The sequence below is a fragment of the Rhea americana genome, unplaced genomic scaffold (genome assembly GCF_003343005.1).
Source record: "Rhea americana isolate MKP2758 unplaced genomic scaffold, rheAme1 scaffold_24, whole genome shotgun sequence".
NCBI lineage: Eukaryota > Metazoa > Chordata > Aves > Rheiformes > Rheidae > Rhea > Rhea americana.
Genome location: NW_028186357.1, coordinates 6,602,027 through 6,624,479, shown reverse-complemented (window position 1 = coordinate 6,624,479; position 22,453 = coordinate 6,602,027). Strand labels below are relative to the sequence as shown.

The 22,453-nt window shown below is 35.8% G+C and overlaps 1 protein-coding gene across 2 annotated transcripts in view; it reads left to right on the top strand.

Annotated features, from left to right (window-relative positions):
- CDH11 (cadherin 11) overlaps positions 1-22,204 on the top strand; it is a 68,500-nt gene extending 46,296 nt beyond the window's left edge. Inside the window, exons 1-12 of one of the 2 annotated variants that reach the window (XM_085306436.1) lie at positions 502-638; positions 1,514-1,909; positions 3,106-3,400; positions 3,956-4,075; positions 4,263-4,430; positions 6,879-7,066; positions 8,471-8,724; positions 9,733-9,869; positions 10,079-10,200; positions 11,002-11,119; positions 18,007-18,258; positions 19,288-22,204. In XM_085306436.1, coding sequence (XP_085162562.1) covers positions 1,682-1,909; positions 3,106-3,400; positions 3,956-4,075; positions 4,263-4,430; positions 6,879-7,066; positions 8,471-8,724; positions 9,733-9,869; positions 10,079-10,200; positions 11,002-11,119; positions 18,007-18,258; positions 19,288-19,784 — 2,379 coding nt within the window. In that variant the 5' untranslated portion in view covers positions 502-638; positions 1,514-1,681 and the 3' untranslated portion in view covers positions 19,785-22,204. Of the gene's footprint in view, positions 1-501; positions 639-1,513; positions 1,910-3,105; positions 3,401-3,955; positions 4,076-4,262; positions 4,431-6,878; positions 7,067-8,470; positions 8,725-9,732; positions 9,870-10,078; positions 10,201-11,001; positions 11,120-18,006; positions 18,259-19,287 lie in introns of those variants that run through there. The other variant, XM_085306435.1, reaches the window with a different exon arrangement.
- Positions 22,205-22,453: the final 249 nt, after the last annotated feature.

Sequence of the window (22,453 nt, the reverse complement as noted above, 5' to 3'; positions counted from 1 at the left end):
GAACTTCCTCTGCTTCAATTTCTGCCCATTGCCTCTTGTCCTGTCACATGGGACAACTGAGAAGAGTTTGTCCCCGTCCCCTTGACACCCTCCCTTCAGGTACTTGTAGACATTGATAAGATCCYCCCTCAGTCTGCTCTTCCCCAGGCTGAAGAGGCCCAGCTCTCGCAGCCGTTCCTCACAGGGCAGCTGCTCCAGCCCTCTGATCATCTTCGTAGCCCTACGCTGGACTCTCTCCAGCAGCTCCACGGAGGTCACTCCCACATGGGTGGGTTCAGTATTGGTGAGGTGTTTGTCTGTTGCTGGAGCTGTAGGATGTGATGCAGGTTCAAGCTTTTCCCTATATTCACATTTTCTATGCTACAAATGCTATGTGCAAGACTCTGAATCTCTCATAAATAAATCATTCTCTTTTAATGAAGATGGTAGCATATATTTATACATATGCCTCTAAGGACACAGCCTTGAGTATTTTATTAGTATCTTGCAGAATAACAAAGTGAATTACACTGAGAGCTGAAACAAACATCCCAGGGACCAGTAAAAATTGGCTGTTCTGTAAAGCTTGAAGGAGAATGTATTGGAAACCCCAGGGATATGTCAGAGTGGCCTTTAAGATGGATTGTTAGCTGCTGGAGGTATAGACCTTAGTTCAGTTTTCACTGTATTATGCAGTTTCTGCTTCAAATATTAATTCTGACCTGCTGAGTTTAAAAAAAACTATTAGAAATTAAGAAAATATTATATTTCTGGTAATGTAAATCACAACGACAGCAGGCATAAAATACTGCTGTCAATTGCTACATTATGAGAAGGATCTATACATATATATATATATATATATATATATAGGTTTATGACAATTATAGTCACCAGAAGAAGGGGAGAAGCATTGGCAATCAGTGCTGCTTCCCACCTTTGATGTGTGATCCTTGAAGGGAGACTGAGGCCTTGAAGGGCTATTTCAAGTGCCTGAATCCAAAATTTAGGTCATCAAATCACTGCCCCTGCCTACGTACTTATTTTCGGCATGAAAATCTGTTGGTCATAAAAAGGTCTTTTTCTGGGCATGTGTAGAAATATTTTATTCTTGATAAGCAGGTATCTTGGTATCTGTCTTATATCTAAGCCTATGGCTTAAAGGCTTATATCTAAGGCTTAAATCTAAGCTCCTAAGAGGGCTTAGATATAAATTAGGTATTTCTACAGCTACCTTGCATCTTGGGCTAAATCCATTTGGCAGGATCATGAGAGAATATAATTCTCTATCTTCCAATGTTCAAATGAGTGCCCTAACCATGAAGTAAGGAGATTTTATTTAAGATGGGGGTTACATATAACAAAACACCAAATATATTCATTACTTAATAATTACTACATTTTAATCTTCTTATCTTGGAATATTCCAAGTTAGTACTAGTTTCATTGTTTTTAGTAAAGAAATTATTGCACCTGAAAAACATGAAAGAACTGACATTTTTTCTCAATTTCATTTTCTTTCATTTTTTCCCAGGAATTAAGCTGGGAAGCTGCAGAGCATTAAAGTGATGCATTTCATGTGTGGTGGCATCTTATGTGCAGAACATTTTATCTGAAACTTTTTGGTAGCCCCACATTTTTTGACTTCCAAGGTGGAAGGAGTAGATTCCTGGATACTCCTGTGCCTACAGAATAACCAAAAATGAAGGAGGACAATTGTTTACATGCCGCGCTTATCTGCATGGGCATGCTGTATTACAGCCATGCCATCACTACAGAAAAACTGAACCACGGAAGGCCGTCGCTTCATGGTCACCACGAAAAGGGGAAAGAAGGACAAGTTCTGCATCGTTCGAAAAGAGGCTGGGTGTGGAATCAGTTCTTTGTTATAGAAGAGTATACAGGACCAGATCCTGTGCTAGTGGGAAGGGTAAGAAAGAAATTATGTTTCTTCATTCAYGTGAATATTAATTGTGTTCTGCTTTGTTTTTATGTGAGTTGCTTTTTTCCTTGCCACTACTTTTCTGTTATATTAGCTGCTTATTCAGCAGCCACTTATTGTTTACCTAGAATTAATCATGTTGTTGTAGCTTCATTAAGAAGCTAAGCAAAGACTCTTGAAGTGAGTGCAAGTTTTTCCATTGACTTCAGTAGTCTTTGAATGAAGATGTACAAGCTGTCATTTAACACTACAGCAGGGACCATTTGAACTAAAATATGTCCTAAGAATATCTGGTATCATTCCCAGGACTTTTATAATAGTAACCAAAAATGTAACATCTAACTTCGCAGCTTAATAAAAGAGTTCTGCTCAATAGCTCTCTCTTCATCCTTTCATTTTTAAAGTGTCAGTAATATTAAATATGAGAGCTATGTATACATTGAGACATATGCCTGTGTGCACAGGCATATGTACATACATACTAAGCTAATTCTCTTTTCCTTTACTGTGAATTACCCGTTTATAACTTCCTATTAAATCAGTGGAACTGCACTGGCTTAACACCAGCACAAAAGAGTAGAGAGTTGGGTATTCTGATTTAAAAGATGGTTAGAAATGTGCACTTAGTAACTGTGAATGTATGATCAATAAATCTATAATTTGGCTCAATGTTTCTCTCATTCATCAAACTGAAGTGTACCCTGGTAATGAAGGTAAGAAAGTTCAGTAGGCATTTGTTGCTTATTTTATAGTAAAGAGGTTGTAGTTAAAAACTAGTTCACAATCCAAGATTGGCTCATTTGTTGCAGCCTTAAATGTAACTTAGTAAAGTCTGATTAGCATGAAGAGCACAAACTGTCCGTAGAAGTGACTCTTCCTTCCATCCTCATTTGAACAAAGTGCCTGTTATAACTATCTCATTGTGTATTTTCTTCCTTAAATCTTAAAGCTTGGGTCTCAGTAGCTCCCTACATGTAGTAGCATGAAGCTCCTCTGGCCAGCTTCTCTGAATGCAAGGAACAGGTACTCACAGTGTCAGCTCCTGCATGAATTAGCTCTTGATCAGAGACAAGATTTTTTGAAAACTATGAAATTATAGTAATTCCAGGAACTTTTTTGTCTCATATACACATACATAAGAAGGATACCATCTTGTTACCTTATGTCTGTTTCTCATTTTGTAGCTTCATTCAGATATCGATTCTGGAGATGGAAACATTAAATACATTCTCTCAGGTGAAGGAGCAGGAATCATTTTTGTTATTGATGACAAATCAGGGAACATCCATGCAACAAAGACACTGGACCGCGAAGAGAGAGCTCAGTACACTCTCACGGCACAAGCCGTAGACAGGAACACAAACAGACCTTTGGAACCRCCCTCTGAATTCATTGTTAAAGTTCAAGATATAAATGACAACCCACCAGAGTTTCTTCATGAAAACTACCATGCCAATGTGCCGGAGAGATCAAATGTAGGTAAGTACTCATAAACAGACTTCAGTGCCTGGCTGTATAGAGGAAGTTACTTTAGCAATATATCTTGGCCTGATTTAATTATTATTATTTAGAATTTTGGGAGGTAGAATTTTGGGAGGTAGAACTTACTTCATCCTCAGACAAAACAACTCAGTCAGTTTATCTAATTCAGTCATCAAATCAAACCCTGCTGCAGCTACTGACTTTCATGGTCAAAGTGGAAAGAAAACTCTCTTGCTTGGTTGTCTAATGTCAAAAGCAATGTATGCTTAAACTACTAGGGAAGAAAGACATAATAGAACTTTGTGACTGTTGACTTTTATGTCTTCACTGTTTAGAACATTAATCTATGTCACCATTGGTGACACATATTTATGGATCTTATGAGTCTATTTCCTTGTATATAAATTGTTAAGTAATTTTTTTAATTTATCGAATCTGGAAATAAATAGTTAAAAAACAGTTGTGCCGTACAACTGAAAGTATCTCTTCATGGTTCTCTCAGATATGTTTGCTTCTGAGTATATTCCTTCTGCCTTTGCTTTTTGTGTTTAGGTACATCAGTTATTCAGGTAACAGCTTCAGATGCTGATGATCCTACCTATGGGAACAGCGCCAAGTTGGTTTACAGTATTCTTGAAGGTCAGCCGTACTTCTCGGTGGAAGCTCAAACAGGTAATACTGAGCAATTTATTTGAGTAGGACTTCATAACTGGCATACATTAAGATGATGAATTAAATAATTTGACCAAGGCATTATAATCTACTGACGTGTTTGAACAAAGCTTCCTGACGCTAGGTAAGTTATCATGATGTGAACGTGGGAACACTTGCATGTGTCATATTTTCTCTGTATTTATAGGCATTATAAGAACTGCCCTTCCGAATATGGACAGAGAAGCCAAGGAAGAATATCATGTTGTGATACAGGCAAAAGATATGGGAGGACACATGGGAGGCCTCTCAGGGACAACCAAAGTGACAATTACACTTACAGATGTCAATGACAATCCGCCAAAGTTCCCACAGAGTAAGTAACAAAGTCCTTACTAAATCACATTTACCATTAATGCCTGGATTTGTAGACTACCTGACATATTCAGAACCTCAAAAAAAGGTAACTAGTGGATTACCACAGCACATGTGAACAAATAAATATTATTTACCTCATTTTACTAATAGCGTACTGAGCTTTAATATTTGGATTGTTTGCTCTGTGTTGCAATGTAAGTCATTTTTTTTTAAAGTCAAGATTAGATTAGAAGTTTTCCTAACCTTACAATTCATTTTTGAAAATGCTGGATCACGTTATATTAGAAATATATCTGTGATGTGACTAGGGAGACATAATCTGGGCTTTTCTATTAATGGAGAAGCCTCATTTCTTGAGATAGTTAAAGCAATTATGGCAAAAATACCCCCAAATTTACCTTCACTGCAGCAGTTCCGGACTAAGATAGCTTACTTCATTTCCCATTTCATAATTATATGGGGAATGTAAAAGACTGTTTAAGAAAGCAAACTGTGTTTACTACTCTACTCAGACCACAAGAACAGTGAGAAATCTTTACGGGGAAACAGGAGGAGATTGAAAGAAATTCTTTCATGTCTCATATATGAACAGATTCTTCTATGGCTGGAGAGATACAATTTGCATCAGAAAGCTCTCCTGCAAGATGTAGTCTTTGAAAGAAGTCTCCAAGTGGCCTAACTGTAAACCTTTCAGTGCTCCCAGTTCGTAGCTATTTGCAAGCATAGAGTTTCAATAGTTATTTTCAATGAGCAAATCCACTTTGTTTATTGATGAGTGCGGACGAAGGAAAGGTGATCTACTTCATATTCTTACAGCAGTATTTCTCGGGCTACAAGTGCCTTGCTTTTCTTGGCCCTTAGTGAAAGAGCATTGCACAGTCTATTAACAGCTCCTGATTATGCTCTTTCAGGTCTTTGACAGACCTTCAAGTGAATGCACATCATTTTTTGTTTCACACAGCTTTTCAGTTTAAGTGTTGATGCTTCTGAGCTGACATTAGCAGGTTTAGTCTTTACAGCTGCCTTGGAAGTGCATTTTGTACTCATCTCTGCCTGGAGGATTCTTTGGGAGGCAGGGTATGCACACCCACCCCCTCCACCCCACTCTTTTCTTCTCTGAGTAGTTGGAGAATAGTGATACATCCTGGCTTTGAACATCTCTCTAAGAATTCCTCTGCTTAATGATTCATCCCCAAGGTTAAAACCTTAATTTGGAATGCTCTTCAATTCAAAGCTAGAATTTGGCCTGTTTATAGTAACATCCACATGATTTTCCCTTTTTTTTCTTTTTTCTTCTTTTTTTTTCTTTTTTCTTCTTTTTTTTTCTTTTTTTTAATAACTAGCTAAAATCCGTAATGAGTTAGTTATGTGCTTAAATTTTGGTTTCTTTGTGACTGGAGTTAATGGTCTATTTCCATGACATGTGCCAATTGTTTTCATGGGTAATGAGCCAGGTCCGTGCCTAGTTTAAGTCTCCTGATGTTCCTAGAGTGCTAGTGGTTGCAACAAAGAGAAGTTATGGAGGGGAGAATAAATTAGATCATTTTATTTTCTCATGCTGTTTTTTTTTACTCATGTAAACATTCATGCTGATTAAATGGTAGAAAATGCTGGTGTAGATTTGTACATTTAGGGTCAGGTTATGCTACTTAAGCTCTAGAGAGAGTCGGGAAGGTTCAGGAAGCAATGTTGCTTAAAGAACAACTGTTGGAGACAGATTTATTTGGGAATATTAGTGCTCTGCTCTGATGTCCCTGAATACACAGGAGAAAAACCTGTATGGCAACACATCTGTGGGAGGATTGGGGCTTGTTTTTSAAGTGGCATTTGATATGAGAAAGACACTTTTTGTTTGGCATGGAATCACACCCAAATTGGTATGTATTCTCTTTTGTGCTAAATTTTAATATTCACTCCTAGTACAAGTTCATATTTCAAGTTAAAGCCATAGAAAGCAGGAGATTTATTCTTTTGGGCAGCACAGCGGTTAGGTCTTATCCAATTCATGTTATATAATTTGTGGCTCCTGACTGAATGGGCAGTTACCCTTCTAGACGCTAAAGAGTTGAAGGTCATACCATGAGTCATGCAAAACAGAATTTTCCTTCAATTTYTATAATAACATATCTGATATGAATTACAACCATCATAATCATTTCTGTATTTTGACAGATCAGTTGGCCTTTTAACTCTTTCCTGAACATGACAGATAAAGGTTGTATAAAACATCAGTGAGGTGGRAATTTTATAGGGGTTAGTGCTATGTTTTAAGATTTCCCAGATGACTTACCTCTCAAAGCTCTTTGTTACATAACATTCCTTCAGGGAATTTTGAAAATGTGAAAAATTACTGTATTTATTTGGAACTTAAGAGTTACATGGGTAAATATACAAATGAAGAAGCAGACTGCATATTTAAGGTAAATGCCTTTTTTTCTTTTGCCAGGTGTATACCAGATGTCAGTGTCAGAAGCAGCTGTTCCAGGAGAGGAAGTTGGAAGAGTGAAGGCCAAAGATCCAGACATTGGAGAAAATGGCTTAGTAGCTTACAGCATCATTGATGGAGATGGAGTGGATATGTTTGAAATTACAACAGATTATGAGACTCAGGAAGGTGTTGTAAAGCTTAAGAAGGTACATAGTACTGTCCTTCAAACCTACAAATGTGTAATAKGCTTTGTTTCTGACAGAGTATTTAGTAGTAATGGATTATCACCTAAACTAAAATAACAATAAATGTTATTTCACTGAATTTGTTTATAAAGCTGTGATTAACTCTTAATATTCCATTTCCCCATTAGCTGAAATGGAATGGAAGAAAATAACCAAGAAGAGTTACGTAAAAACTGTACAGTGGATTAATGCAAAAACTAAATGAGTTCATAATAAAAATTCACRGTAAAATACAATGCCATCAGCTTCATTGTTGATGAAGTTTTGCCTAGCGCTGATAAGTAGCAGACATTCACTGTTGCTTTATGTTCAGTCTAAACAGCTTCATGCCCTATAGTTTGAATTCCTCGGTTGTGCGTGATCCACAATATTGTTCTGAAGGAGTCACAGGCTATGCCAAAAGCAGCAAAAATACTGAGCTTATTTCATACACAATCCATCMGTTTGATTTTTTAAAATATTTTAAATAATATAAATTATAAATATTATTTTCTATTTTAATAGCATTATTTTGCCCTTCATATCTTTGTAGCTATTCATTTTTCTTGGGGATGATCAGAAATTAAAAAGAAACAGCTCTGGGCAGCTTAACTTCAGTGTTAGCCTTGCTAGCTCTGGACTAGATGACCTCCACRGGTCACTTCCAACAGAGATTATTCTGCAGTTCAGTTATTATATTTGTTCGATTGGTGGGGGTATAGAGCCTGAAYTCAGTCTGTAATGTTAGCCCTGCCTGAATTGTGGTTGGTACCATCTTAGTTATTTAGAGGCATAGTCATTTTGAAGCTACCAGTAGTGCAACCCTGCAGCCATTTCATGTCAGTAATGACGCAGATATGCTGCAAGCTGGATCAGGGTCTCAAAACGATTTGTCTCGTGGGGTGGTATTTCACCTGCCCTTTCTAAAGTGCTATGAGCTCTATGGACAGAAAAGACTACAGAAGTGAAAGATGAAGAATGAGCTATCTTCACATTTCCCCTGTTACTTAAATAATAATTGCCTTTGTCCTATCAAATGGTGCAGCCAGCAGTGCAAGCCGTATCCGTATCCCTAAAGGAAAGCCTGCCAGCTTGGGAGAGACCAAGCGTAACATTTTCTAGTAACTTCTCTTCACCTCTCCTCTGTGCTGCCTGGAAGGCTGCCCTGGGTGACCTTCCTCTGCTGCCGCTGCTGCATACATAGAGTGTAGCTCCTTCCACTCGAGTCTTCGTGTTTTTAAATATATGCATTTCAGTCCAAGCTTGTTGAAAGATATGCTCACATTTGTTTTATGTTATTGAATACTAGGGGACTGTTTACTGCTTTTTACACTCTAGTTTTGCTAACTCTGGTCAACGGATGCACCGTCATCTTGTTTCTCACAGCTCTTAGATTTTGAAACCAAAAAGTCCTACAGTCTGAAGGTAGAGGCAGCCAATGTACATATTGATCCTAAGTTCATCAGCAATGGACCGTTCAAGGACACAGTGACAGTGAAGATAACTGTGGAAGATGCTGATGAGCCACCCATATTTTTAAAACCAAGTTATATTTTTGAAGTACAAGAAAATGCAGCATCTGGTACTGTCGTTGGAAAAGTACATGCCAAAGACCCTGATGCTGCAAACAGTGCTATAAGGTATGCTTCGTTAGTACCGGCTGTTTGTTTTTACGGGTAAACTTCAGCTTTTAGAATTGTTATGCAACTTTATTAAGATAGTGTGATAGACCTGTAATGGTAAAATTCTGAATCCAACCAGAATATTAATAATGTAACGCTTCAGTATTTGTACATCTTTTTCCATTAACTATGCTTTCCTCAAAGACCGTGTCWCTAAAGAACGCTTAAAGTGTAATATATTATAGCTCTGAACACCTAAAATATACTTGAGGACATCCATCTTTGACTGTATGCTACATTATATTTTCTATAAAATAGCCCATCACAGACAGGATGTTTTTTTCCTAAATACATAGAAATATTTGCAGTAGATTGGAGACAATGCCAACACTTAATTTCTAGTGACAAGCATATACACACACTTTTACTTTCAGCACTTACATTGCATACTCTTCCATTTGTGTGTTTTTGTTTGTCATGTCTTCAGTGTGAATTAAATTATGAAACTCTGTTTGGAGGTTTAGTTAACATTGCAAAGAATTGCAGGGTAAAGATAGAAAAAACAGAGGTGCATAAAGTTTGGAAATGTGTAGATAATGAATAATATTTAATAATCTAGTATGATCAATCAATTTTCTGAATAATCTGAAAATTGGAAGATTTAAAAGATCATCATTAATATGAAACACGTGAAAATATAAATATCTCAGTAGATTTTGTATTATTTTTGTAAGATAAGAATATATAGTAAATTCGTAGGTTTAATTCTGGAGACTTCAAGCAACAATAATTTTCAAAGGCTTATGCTAAGTTTCTGACATAATATTCTTTCTATACCCAAGTGCATTTCTTTTTGTTAAAAAAAAAAAAAAAAAACAGATATCTTTCCATTGATATGGCCATCATGTTAAAAGTGTACTGCTTAAAATTATTTAAAACTAGTAATATGGCATAAAACAAATTTGGATGCATGAAACTGCTAAATCTTTTTCTTTTATCTAATTACTGAATTTCAATCTTCTTTAGATACTCAATTGATCGTCACACTGACCTTGAAAGATATTTTACTATTAATGCAGAAGATGGCAACATCAAGACAGTAAAAGCTTTGGATAGGGAAGAAATTGCATGGCATAATATCTCTATCTTTGCAGTTGAAGTCCGTAAGTATTTCACTGAGGTATTTTACAATCATTGATATAAATTCTGTAGGCTTCTAATTGTCTGAGTTGAATGAGCTGTAATAAATCCTAATAGATAAACTTAAGCCTGATTCTTTTTTTTACTTTTGTACAGCTAACACAGTTTTTTGTTGAGATTTGTTTTGAGGGGTTTTCCTGTTTCATTTTTTCTTTTTCACTTATTCCCTTAGACAAACAACATCAGGAAGCCAAAGTTCCAGTGGCAATTAAGGTCATCGATGTCAATGACAACGCTCCAAAATTTGCAGCAGCCTACGAAGCGTTTGTGTGTGAGAACGCTCGAAGCAATCAGGTACGTACGCCTTCGTCCGCTGCATTCCCGGCAGATTAATTTTTTCCSTTGGGGTACCAGCCCAGTTTCTGACAATTGAGTGAGCGTTAGTAACTGAACCTCTATTTCAAAGTTCGGCAAAGACCCCTAGAGCACACAGACAGGCACTTTCCTGGGGATTTGAGGGCGGGGRTGGTTTATTTAGTTATTTTTTGCTATCAGCAGCTATAGAGTAGTGTTGCATGCRCTGAACGTGACAGGTGTTGGCTGTGGGTATCTGCCAACCATGACTGGGARCAGCATTCCCAGTTGTGAGCCTGTTGCGGGTGTTGCAGAAGTACTCTGAATGCTATGGTGAGAAACACATTGCAGCGCTTGCAGCTTGGAGCCTGCAGATTTATCCCTGAACAGCCCGTAAGGAATGGGGATGGTATCAGCTAGCATATGGCTCTACACATTAACTGCACTTTTGCAGTTAGTGTACTAGTTTGAAGAGGACATTGTGCTAACAACTCCCTCAAAGCTGTTGAGATCTTTTAGCTTAGTAAGTTATTATCAGCACAAATTCGTGTATGAGAATGTGTATGCATCTATAATTCTGCGCTGSTTAAATGTAATAGCAAATAAAGATCAAATAAAGATCACAGTCTTGTATCTGCAGCATTTTCATAATTGCCTATGTTTGTTTGGGATATTTTGGAGGTTTTTTCTATTTCCTTGGACTTTCAAAATTCTTTATTTTCAAGGGTCTCCTCTGAATGCTGTCTGTATGTYGTGTCTCTGAAGAAGGAACTGTTTATTTAAACTACTTTTCTTTTACAGCAATTTATTACAATTACTGCTGATGACAAGGATGACTCGGCCAATGGACCAAGATTTATCTTCAGTTTACCACCTGAAATTATTCATAATCCAAATTTTACACTCAGAGACAACAGAGGTTTGTATAAGATTCCTTCTGTATTACTGTTCCAAGAAATGACAAAGGAAAAATAATGGCCAATATAATGTCATGCAACAGCATTTTCATTAACCTTGACAGAGTACCTGTTTTTCAGAGGTGTAGGGGAAGAAGGTAGGAAAAATAGAGCTGATCTACAGGGATGTTTTTGGAATAGCGTAATGCTCGTTAAATCACTTTCATTTTCTTGAATACATATTTCAAATTACATCATAATGCCCTACATGAAAAATCCRTTGCCATTATATTTCCCAGGAAGAGGATAAACATTGCCAGAAACATTTGCTAAGTGTAGTAGGCAGATTTTTGTGATTTCCACAAAACTACTTGCTATGCTAAAATTAGCTGAGGAATGAGAAAGTGTTAAGTTGCTTGGTTTTTTCCACTTAATGCTGCTTAGTAGTTTTTGCATATTATGGATCATGACAGACATGGACTAGAGTCGTAATGGAATAAAACTGATGCCACACTAACCTTTTGTAGGAAACAWGAGTATGGATTTCTGTTGTGAAACTTGCCCAGATTGGAATCCTGATCTCTTTGCCARCCTTCAATTAATGAAACATAGGTAGCCTTGCATTCAGATTGAGTATTTTAAGATGCGAGAAACTTGTAGGCAAAAGGACATAGATGAAAACCAAAACTTCTAACACAACAGCTTCAGTGAGCTTAACTTGCCAAAGGTTGAGGAAGCCAGAGGGAAAAAAACAGAAAAAAGACAGTGCAGTCATCAGAAATATTTATTCTACTTATTTAATGATAATTAATTGATATTTACATTATATATTGGTGGTTATTCATGTGTTGTTTTCCTATAAAAATGCTTCAACTTCCAAGAAACTGTTTTTAATTAGCAAATTTTAATGTTTGTGAGAAGCTTGACTGTTCCCTGAAATTCAGAACTCATTTGAACTGGTTTAAATCATGAAGCCAAAGGATTTACTACAGATTGCCAGACATACAAAAGGCAACATAGTCAAGAKACATGATTTCAGTAAGAATTTTTTTCTCATAAGTAAGTGACATGTTGTACCATATCTCTCAACACTTTAAGCGAGGATAATTATCACTAGAGTTCCTAAGCACAATTTCTGTTATTCTTGAAGGACCAAAGTAATATTTTCTAGTGCTCAACACTTGTACCTATATATGCAATTCATAAAAGATCTTGTGGACGGAATATATTTATTCTCTTAAAGGTAGTAAAACACAATTTTTTTGATAAATCAGTGAATGCATTTTTAAAGAGATGTAAATAGAAATGTACGTTTTGCTTAAGACCCTGAGGTCAAGTTTCTCCTTAGAAGGTGTTTTATGGACATCATATCAATCTGAAAATGGATTGGATTATGCATAAAAATTATGAGTCTTTCACCCTCAGAGACATAGGTTCCTCCCGCACTTAGGAATGAGCTTAGAAATACCAGCTAAGTCTCTAGTGGAAAAYAGTATCACAAGTGTTACTCATCCTTTGGCACCACTTGGCAAAACTGGCAGGGAAGATTCTCATCTGAAATAACAGCGAAAACATAGGTCAGAATTGAGGTGCRCTGAGACAGCTGCAGGCAAATGGTATCATAGTGCCTGACGCCTACCAATTCTATTAATCCTTCAGTTCCATATGCATGAAATTCATTTTTTTAATGAAAATGTTAACCCAGATAATAAGGTTTTATAATGGAAATGATGTCCACTGAATACAGTGACTGGACCTGATAATACTGTGAAAGGTCATTTCAACAAGACGTTGTTTTAAGGATTTAATCTTTCTGTATAATTTTGTGTTTAGGAAATGTGTAATAAAATGTAATATAATGAATGTAATGAAGTCCATCCATTTCCATACTGTCTTTCCATCATTACTGTACAATTTTTATTGCAGTTGTGTTGTCAATTTAACTATTTTCTTTTTGTTTGAGGTTTTTTTTAATAAGTTATGGTAGAGAGCAAAGGGAAAAGGTTAGMATTCTATGTACTTCTAGACAGAAAACCTTTTCAGAGGAAGTGTTACCATTTGTAAGTCAAATAATTTACATGATCATTTAAAGTTCTCTTTTTCATTTGTAAATCTGAGTAGTCTATGTATGTACCATGCCACTTCTTTTAGATGGAATTGCAAGTTTCAAAGAAAAATGACTTTATTAACTGTGGAGAACAGTTAATGAAAACTCCAGTGTTTGGGTCTATTACAGAACTTTAAAGTGAATATAGTCCTGTAATTATCATTTAATAGAGTTTCTTTCTACCAGCTACTGAAAGTAATCACATATTGCAGTAATCCAAAAAAAAAAAGTAATCACATTCTACATCCTATTAATAGCCTACTGTGTTACCAAGTTTTTCAGCTGAGACTATCTTCCATAGAAAACATGAGATAATGGCTTATCACATGCTGTGATAAAACACTGAATTGCTTTTGCACTGTTCACTTACATTATACCACGTAAATAAACAGCACTATATTTGCCCAGCCTCTGTTCAGCTTTACTTCCATTGAAGTCAACTTCAAAAGCGTAGCAGAGGTGCATGGCCCTTCATGAAAACAAGAAGAAAGACATATTCTTAACAAATGGCTTTCCTGCTTCAAATCCTGCTCYGTCCTAAGCTGTAATGACCTTTGCTTGGATTCACCGCCTGTGGGGGCTTGGCACAAAGCCAGCSTTGCTGCAAAACCTTGTGTTTGCATGCTGCCCAAGGATGAATGACACCTCACTATCAAAAAGTGAGGCATAATGATGTTTTAAAATACACAAGACATAATTTCTTTAGAAAGCATTAACCTCAAGTCAGAAGACTGACACTAAGTTTGTAAGGCCACAAAAATCTATGACTAAAATCCATTTTTTCAATAGAAACATGTCCTCTGACTCTCAATTTCAATCTGTTTCAAGAGATTTTTGAAACCTATGGTCAGTGAAATGATGGGGTTTTGCCCTGGATTCTCTGCAGCGGTTGCCACTGCCTGGTACTGATCCAAGGCAATCAGCCCCCGCATTTGGTTAGGTTTCTTGYCAAGGCAGCTCTCATGTTCTGACATAGCTGCTGATATTCACACTGCAGTCAGCGCCTTTATCTGGAAGGCACCTTACAGAATAGCTACGCTAAAACAACCCCAAAAAGCCCAAGCTAGGCTTGCCTTTATGGGGAGGAAAACTTGGGAAACCGTTGAGAAGATCACTAGAAGGAAAGAGGAAAATGAAAGATAAGGAAAATCACCATAAAGCAATGCACTTTTTGAACTTCTAATTATGAAGATTTCCTGGTGAGTATAGGTAATCTGTTCACTTACTTACAACACTTTTGGACATGGTACTCCCCAGACAATAATAGCAGGAAAAATGAAAGCATGTATATTTTTCTGGACGGTGTTGGGATGGATATTTTCGTCCTTCTATCTTTTGTTAACCCACACTGTGTTCTTTAAAAGACTGCCRGTCTAGTAGCTCCCATATGTGTTAAGTAATAGTTGTAAGCTGGTATTGACATTTAACTTCTGTTTCTTGGCTTAAAAAAAAGCCATTATGCCTGGATTACACTTATACTMCTGAGACCTGAAAATGATGAAAAAGCAAGGATGAGAATATTAGCTAGGATTATATGTTATCTTTTATCTAGGTTAAAAAGAGTTCTTTTTTTTTTTTCCTCTCATAGATATTATGTTCCTTCTAAATATAAGAAGTGAACATCAACTGAAAAAGGTTAAAAAAAACCTGACCTTTGGGGGTTGATATATGTGAGGCCTTTTTAAACTTTAGCTTGGTATGCTTATTGACTTTTACTTTTAAAAAAATATGTTAAACCAGAAATCACCTTAAATTGAACTAAACACATCAGCCGTTGCATCAAATTCACCCTTAGTGCAGTATAGTGTARTTGACTGCAGTGGAATTGGCCTGACTGTATCATAACAGAATATTTGCCATCCTTTTTTCAGCTTCATATTAGGAATGCTATTAAAGCTGCCAAAATTCAGGAAAAATATAATATAATACAAAATATGTGGCCAGAAGACTAAACACACTACTGTGTGATATTGTTCTTGCTCTGAGTTATTATTGGGTAGTGCATGCATATCTTATGCTATATAACTGCTACTATAGTTACGATCTAAACAAATCATACTAAAAATAATTTTTATTTTATCAGATGATATATTTATTTAGTGAAGACAACAAGGCTTAATTGCTTCATTTGTGTCTGATCGGTTTGATTATTAAATTGTAGTGTTTTAGCAAAAGGTAACCAAATCATAGACATAGCTGGCCAATCAGATGTTTGCATGGACTGTAAGCTCTTGATTGCCTATACTGTTAAAATGGGATATGAACTTGGATTTTCTTGGGCCTGGATTTCCTTCCAAATTGCCTGTGCAGTCTCTAGGTAGTTGCATCTTAGCTCTCTATTAATGTTCATATTTTTTTAACCACAAAAATAATCTGTTTCACAACCTTTTTTTTTAATAGAGCAGTTCTTTCTTTGTTCTCATGTAGAGGAAATGAATTATTACATGCATTTTAGAGACTCCTATGGAATAGTTTGATTTTATTGATTATATAAGTATTATTGTAAGTATTAGCTGATAGATTTGTAGATGTTAAATGTTACATTTCTATTTATAACAAATTGTTACAAGCCCATTAAAGTTGCAAAGGAAGAAGCCTATCATTCAGACAATTTTATATCACTAAGATATTCTTAAAAATTGTGCCACAAAACCTAGTTGAACAAATGTTGCATGTAAACATTTAGGAGATGATTGAAAAGACTCTGAAAAGAAGCAAACAGCACCTCCAATAKTGACAAATAATCAAATCTTTATCAACTCTCCATCCTTAACAAACATGACTGTTATGTAGAGGAGAAGCTGACAAGGTGTTTAGCAGCTACATGTTAATTTTATGAAACTTAAGCATCTTACAGTCTATGGCACTGTCATATATAGAGAGAACCAAATTGGGCATCTGTTGAGGTTAGGGTTAGCAGGGGGCAAAGTGCAGGCACGAGGAGATGAATTAATTCCACATGTATTAAGCAGATGGTATCTAGGACAGTCCTAAATAATTTCATTCTTTTCTGGTATGATCTGYAGAATTTTCTAGCGGGGAAGTCCAGATAAACAGGACAGTAGTACAAGCATCCTTATTATCCGATAAATTTATCTGTGTCCACTCAACTTGGAGACAGTTACAGACCTTGTCCCATGTCAGGGGCAATGTCTGCATGGGTGATTAATATAAAAGGCAAGAATACTTCTCTTTTGGTATAATTTATTCACAGATTTTCATGGAAATAGCAGTGGTCAGATCATTAAAAGAGGTTTTATGATTCGCATTATTAAATTCTGGAATTTATGCTGACTCTTCAAGAGGAAAATGATTAATCTTCTGCAGTACCCCGAGGCAGCAGTAAAATGGGAACCATTGAAGGTGAATAGCCCTCCTTTTAGCAGATAAAAGAACCATCCCATTCTCTTTTTTCCTCCTGTTATACGGTGAAAAATAAAGAGCATTGGCAAAACAGAAAAGGTTGAGTGAAGGAAATCCGTATCTGAAACTGAATCTTTTTGAAGGTCTGAAAAACATGGATAGAATTGTTTCATTTTACTTACTTCAGGATGTTTACAATTTTATGAACTTTGGTTCAAGCTGAGAACTAAGAAACAAGAAATGCTATAAAGAAATACTGTTTCCTTCTGTATTTCTGGAATGGCTGGGAGCAGGAAACTTTGGCGGTCTCATCCCAGTGTTTCGAGTTACACACTTCCCTTTTGAATGCTGTCACCCCAAAGAGTTTGAAGACCTGTCTAAAATGATGTTCTGCACTGATGCTGCAGCTTGGCTTCCAGGCGTAAGATGGAAAGGAACATGGCACTTGTTCAGTGATGTTGTAAATAGTTTTGGAGCAATACTTGACCTTCTTATTGTATCTATATAATTCATAATTCACCTGGACATATAGYGCATATGTGAATTCTGGCTTTGGGGAGTTTGGATGAAAACTGCGAAATATAGTGTGTTTAACTGAAATAGGTCAACATCAAGGTTTAAATTTACCAGTACACAGTTAYGTTTGTTTTCATTTTGGTGGGAGTTCTATTAATACAGGCTATTTTTGTGCRGAATTCTGCCTTCTGTTTCTGTAGGTCTGACACCTAGAACAATAAATTATTGGGATYTGCTTTTTTCCCCTCCACTGAATACTTTAATTCTGGATAGGGCTTAGAACCAGCACAGGCAGAARTGCCAAGACTTAATCATTCAATTAATTGATGAAGTATCATGAATTTCCTTGAAGACTAGTGGAGTTCTAGAAACACTACTAATGTCATCTTCTATGGTAATAATTTATAGAGTGGACTTTCTATGATATATATATACTTTTTACTATTTATAATGAATGCATTCAGTTGGCATAGTTGATAGAGCTAATATTCAGCTGTTTATATGATACCACTTTCAAATCAGTCATAAACATTATGATTTATAAAATAAATGCTTTGTTTACTGCGAGCTGTATTCCCTTATGGTATATAATTAATTGAACTCACATATGAATGGTGTTAAGATACTTTGCAAATGAGACCAATTTATGCAAAAAGATATAACCAAAGAGAACCATTTTTTGTGTTCCTTGTATTACCCTCATCACCCTAACAAAATTAAAATTGAGTATGGTACTGTATGAATGAAGCACAATACTGTAATTGCCTTTGGCTCATTAAGAAAGCAGTAATCTGTTTATTGTGCATGCCTACAGCATCGGAAAAATCAGTACCATTGTAGCAAAATATAATTTTTCAATATTTCCTAAGAGGATGAGTTTGAGGAAAAAATAATGATTATAATTTATCTCCCTTCTTTAAACAGATAACACAGCAAGCGTTTTTGTTAGACGTGAAGGATTTAGTCGCCAAAAGCAAGATTTATACCTTCTTCCTATTGTAATAAGTGATGGTGGACTCCCACCCATGAGCAGCACCAACACCCTCACCATTCGAGTCTGCGGCTGTGACAGCAATGGTTCCTTGCTCTCCTGTAATGCCGAAGCCTACATCCTCAATGCTGGATTAAGCACTGGAGCTTTAATTGCCATTCTTGCTTGCATTGTGATTTTATTAGGTAAGAAAAGTTCTCTCGTTCTTATTTTTCTATGCTTGTTTGTATTGTAATGTTAATTTTGTCTTTAGTTCTGAGGTGGATACATCAATCCTTATTTCTCAGCTTTTATTTTTATAGGTGACACTAATTTATTTGGCTGAAATGCACTATGTGATAACTGCAATAGGAAACACCAGTGAACTTGCCTGAGTATGGTCAGAGAATGTCCTCTTGTGGCCTAATACCAGTTAATCAGGGACAGTGGTTAAAGGAGGTCATGACACAGTTTTAAGTTTTGTGATCTTCCCTGGATGACAGGTTCCTTATTGAGGTCAGCTAGGATTAATGGCTGCTACCAGCTATTTCCYTCTAACTCCACTTTTGTTGAAGACAAATGAATGGCTCAAAGAGCTGCTTTTAAGAAACTGCTATAAAACATTTCCTGATGATTTGAAAATACTTATATAAAACATTAATTGGCCTATGGGAAGTTATGGTCACTTTTTTAATGTAATTTTAAGTTATTTTAAAGAAATTTGCAGTGAGAAGGAACAAATCAACAAAAGCACGTGTTTTGAGGTCTTGCATTAGAGAAATGCAATTTTCATGCAAATGTCTGTTTTTATAAACATGGAATTAGGGTTTAGGTTTGGGCATCCAGTGGAGAGTAAAGATTCATCTGTGTTTCACTGCAGCTATGCAATATGATTGGACTCTTATCAAAGGCAGTGCCACAAAGCTCATGMAGCATTGAGGGCCCACAAATGCAGTTCCTGAATTGAAGTCTTGCAGTAATGAGCTCTTAGCTTGAGCAATGTATTCAGTCCAAATGTAAGCCCTCGAATCTGTWTGTTGACATCTATATTCCAATGTCATGCTTTTAGCTAGTTAAATATGCTAAAAATGCAGATGTCAATAAAAATACAAGAAGAACTGTAGTGCAGAACCTGAGCATCCAATGTTAGGAAGTTGTTAGGTCCCAGCCCTAATGAATTCATAAAACAGATACTGCTTTAGAGTGTGGTCTAACTTGCTTTATTTTTTCTGCAGTCATTGTCGTGTTGTTTGTAACACTGAAAAGGCAGAAAAAAGAACCCCTGATCGTGTTTGAAGAAGAAGATGTCAGAGAGAATATCATTACTTATGATGATGAAGGTGGAGGAGAGGAAGATACCGAAGCTTTTGACATAGCTACTTTGCAGAACCCTGATGGCATCAATGGATTTATTCCTCGTAAAGACATAAAGCCTGAGTATCAGTATATGCCAAGACCAGGGCTTCGGCCAGCTCCCAATAGCGTTGATGTTGATGATTTCATCAACACAAGAATACAGGAGGCCGACAACGACCCAACTGCTCCTCCCTATGACTCTATTCAGATCTACGGCTATGAAGGCAGAGGCTCAGTGGCTGGTTCACTTAGCTCCTTAGAGTCAGCAACAACAGATTCTGATTTGGACTACGACTATCTACAAAATTGGGGACCTCGATTTAAGAAACTTGCAGACTTGTATGGCTCCAAAGACACTTTCGATGATGATTCTTAACAATAAAGTTTCAGATTTGGCCTTAAGAACTGTGTCTGATGTTCTGAAGAATCCAGAAGAAATGTAAGCAGGTATTTTTTTAAAAATCAAGAGAAGTCTCATTTAAAGTTTGACAGAGAAGATTCCTTTGATAAAGAAGGATATAAAAGTGGTAAATACTGTGAAGTACCTTTTCCTACAAAAGGCAAATGCAGAAGTTGGCTATCAACTTCACGAGAGGAAAAACCCACTTATGAAATACAAAATATTTAAATGAAGGAAAATGCTAAAAGTGAACCTACAAATAAAGGAAATCTTTTATGTATTATGAACATCTAAATCTTTTATGTCAAAGAAGCTTCCACAAATTAGAAAAGATAACAGTTCTGAGCTGTAATTTCGCCTTAAACTATGGACACTCTATATGGTAGTGCATTTTTAAACTTGAAATATATAATATTCAGCCAGCTTAAACCCATATGATGTATGTACAGTACAATGTACAATTATTATGTCTCTTGAGCATCAACCTTGTTACTGCTGATTCTTGTAAATCTTTTTGCTTATACTTTCATCTTGAACTAATACGTGCCAGATATAAAAACTCTGTCTTGTTGCAGTGGGAGGCGCCCTATTTCTATGTCATTTTTAATGTATCTATTTGTACAATTTTAAAATTCTTATTTTAGTATACATACAAATATCAGTATTCTGACATGTAAGAAATGTTACAGCATCACACTTATATTTTATGAACATTGTACTGTTGCTTTAATATGTGCTTCAATATAAGAAGCAGACTTTGAAATAAACTGATTCTTTTTTAATTCTTGTTCTGGTTATTAAGCATATAAGGAAAAACATAGTGTTTCTAATGTCCCATTTATAGTTCTGACTAATTTACTACAGTTGTGACCTTTTAATAGCCTTATTTATTATGTGTTTGTAGTTGGTTTGTTGCCTTGTTAAGTGATTATTTAAAAATCAAGTACATTTTACAAATGTTTTTTAGATAAAAAAAAAATGTAATGTCTGGTGAACATTTTGTACCCTCTCTATCTACAGCTTGTGGCTGCTCCCAGAACACAGTAATAGTCTTCATATAATAATATTGTGTTCTGGATTAAATTAAGTGTAATTCTTTTAAATATTTCCCATGTAATATGCATTTATCTTATATCTTAGGAATTCCAGAGACTTCAGTAATGACTTTATGAATGGACAGGAGTACACTGTACTTACTTACAATTTACTCCAGGCTTTTGAATTTCAGTATCTGTGCTAAGCTTCTGCAGGTTTTAAAGACTTAAATCTGACCCAATTTAGCTCTAAGTTCCCTAAAGGCTGTTCTACCTGACAATTACTTTACCTGAGTATTAATTAAGATTCTGGCACTTACATTTTTTCTTTTTCTTTTTCATTCTTTTTTTTTTCCTTTTTTCATTTACTACAGTAGAATAGCATCGTCTACTGCTAGGAAGACATTTTAATTTGTAATGACAGAAATACAGAGTGCTTTCAGAATTGTTCTTTGTAATGTATGTTTTTAATCGAAAAAATGATCTGTAACTTTTTTATATTAGTTCAGAATGAGCAAGGGATCGGAATAGGTTCCACACATCAACATTTTCAGCATCTGTGTACAGCTGTAGTTCTGCTAAATTTAATATAGTTTGCTGTTTAGGGTCAGAGATCAGCAGCTGCAATATGGGAAGAGGCAATAAATAGAAATGATATACATTTTTCTACCATTCATTTTACGGATCCTGTCCTTCGTTTGCAGTCAGGTAGCAAACTGCTTGATCTGAAAGGAAATCTGATTTGTTGATGTATTGCTTTTCTGAAGACCCCCATATATGTAGTTAGATTAAAATTTAACTCATTAAAATTAGGAATGATGTTTCAGCTTTATATTCGTAACATATTACTTGTCCCATTATATTCCTATGTTTTTATAATGCAGAGTTTGCTAAATCAGCAGATTTGCTCTACAATGTTTATTGTAATATTTCACTTTATTATAACTGTATGCATTCTATATAATTCTATAGTTTATTACTTAATTCAGTTCAAATTTCTTTGGTTGATGATTTTTCTCTGTTTATAATCCAAAGAATTTTTTGCTAGATTTGCACATTTCTCCATCATAAATTTAAATAAATATAAAAAATGAGTATCAATTTACAAATTAACAAATGGAAATAAAGTTAAAAAAGAAAAAAACATTTGTAGGACTCCATCCTCGTTGATGCTATCTGGTTTTATTTCACTATGGAGCAAGTTTTAGAATTAACAATTGCTTTTTCTACATTTTTATGTTTAGTTTTTAAGAAGGACATTGTCAACTACATTTTTTTAATAGTTTTAAATGCTTTGAGTTTTAGTCTCTATTGTTTGTAGCACTCTCGTAGATACTTGGAAATAAATTTTCTTTCCCTGCTGGTTTTGTCCTTTTTCATTTGATTATTTATTTCCCCCTGTTCAGTGCATATGAAATTATCATAGCTCTTCATTAAGTCAGGCTTGCTAATCTCGGCCACCACTACCTCTGAAACACTGGGAATTGCATTCACTGCAGATCCTCTGCAGCACCCAGATGAACGGTATGTTTTGGCACAGCAAGAGGACGTTTGTTTGCCTTAAGCTTCACAGCAGCGGTCACTGGAGACTCAGGCTTACAAGCTGAGGGC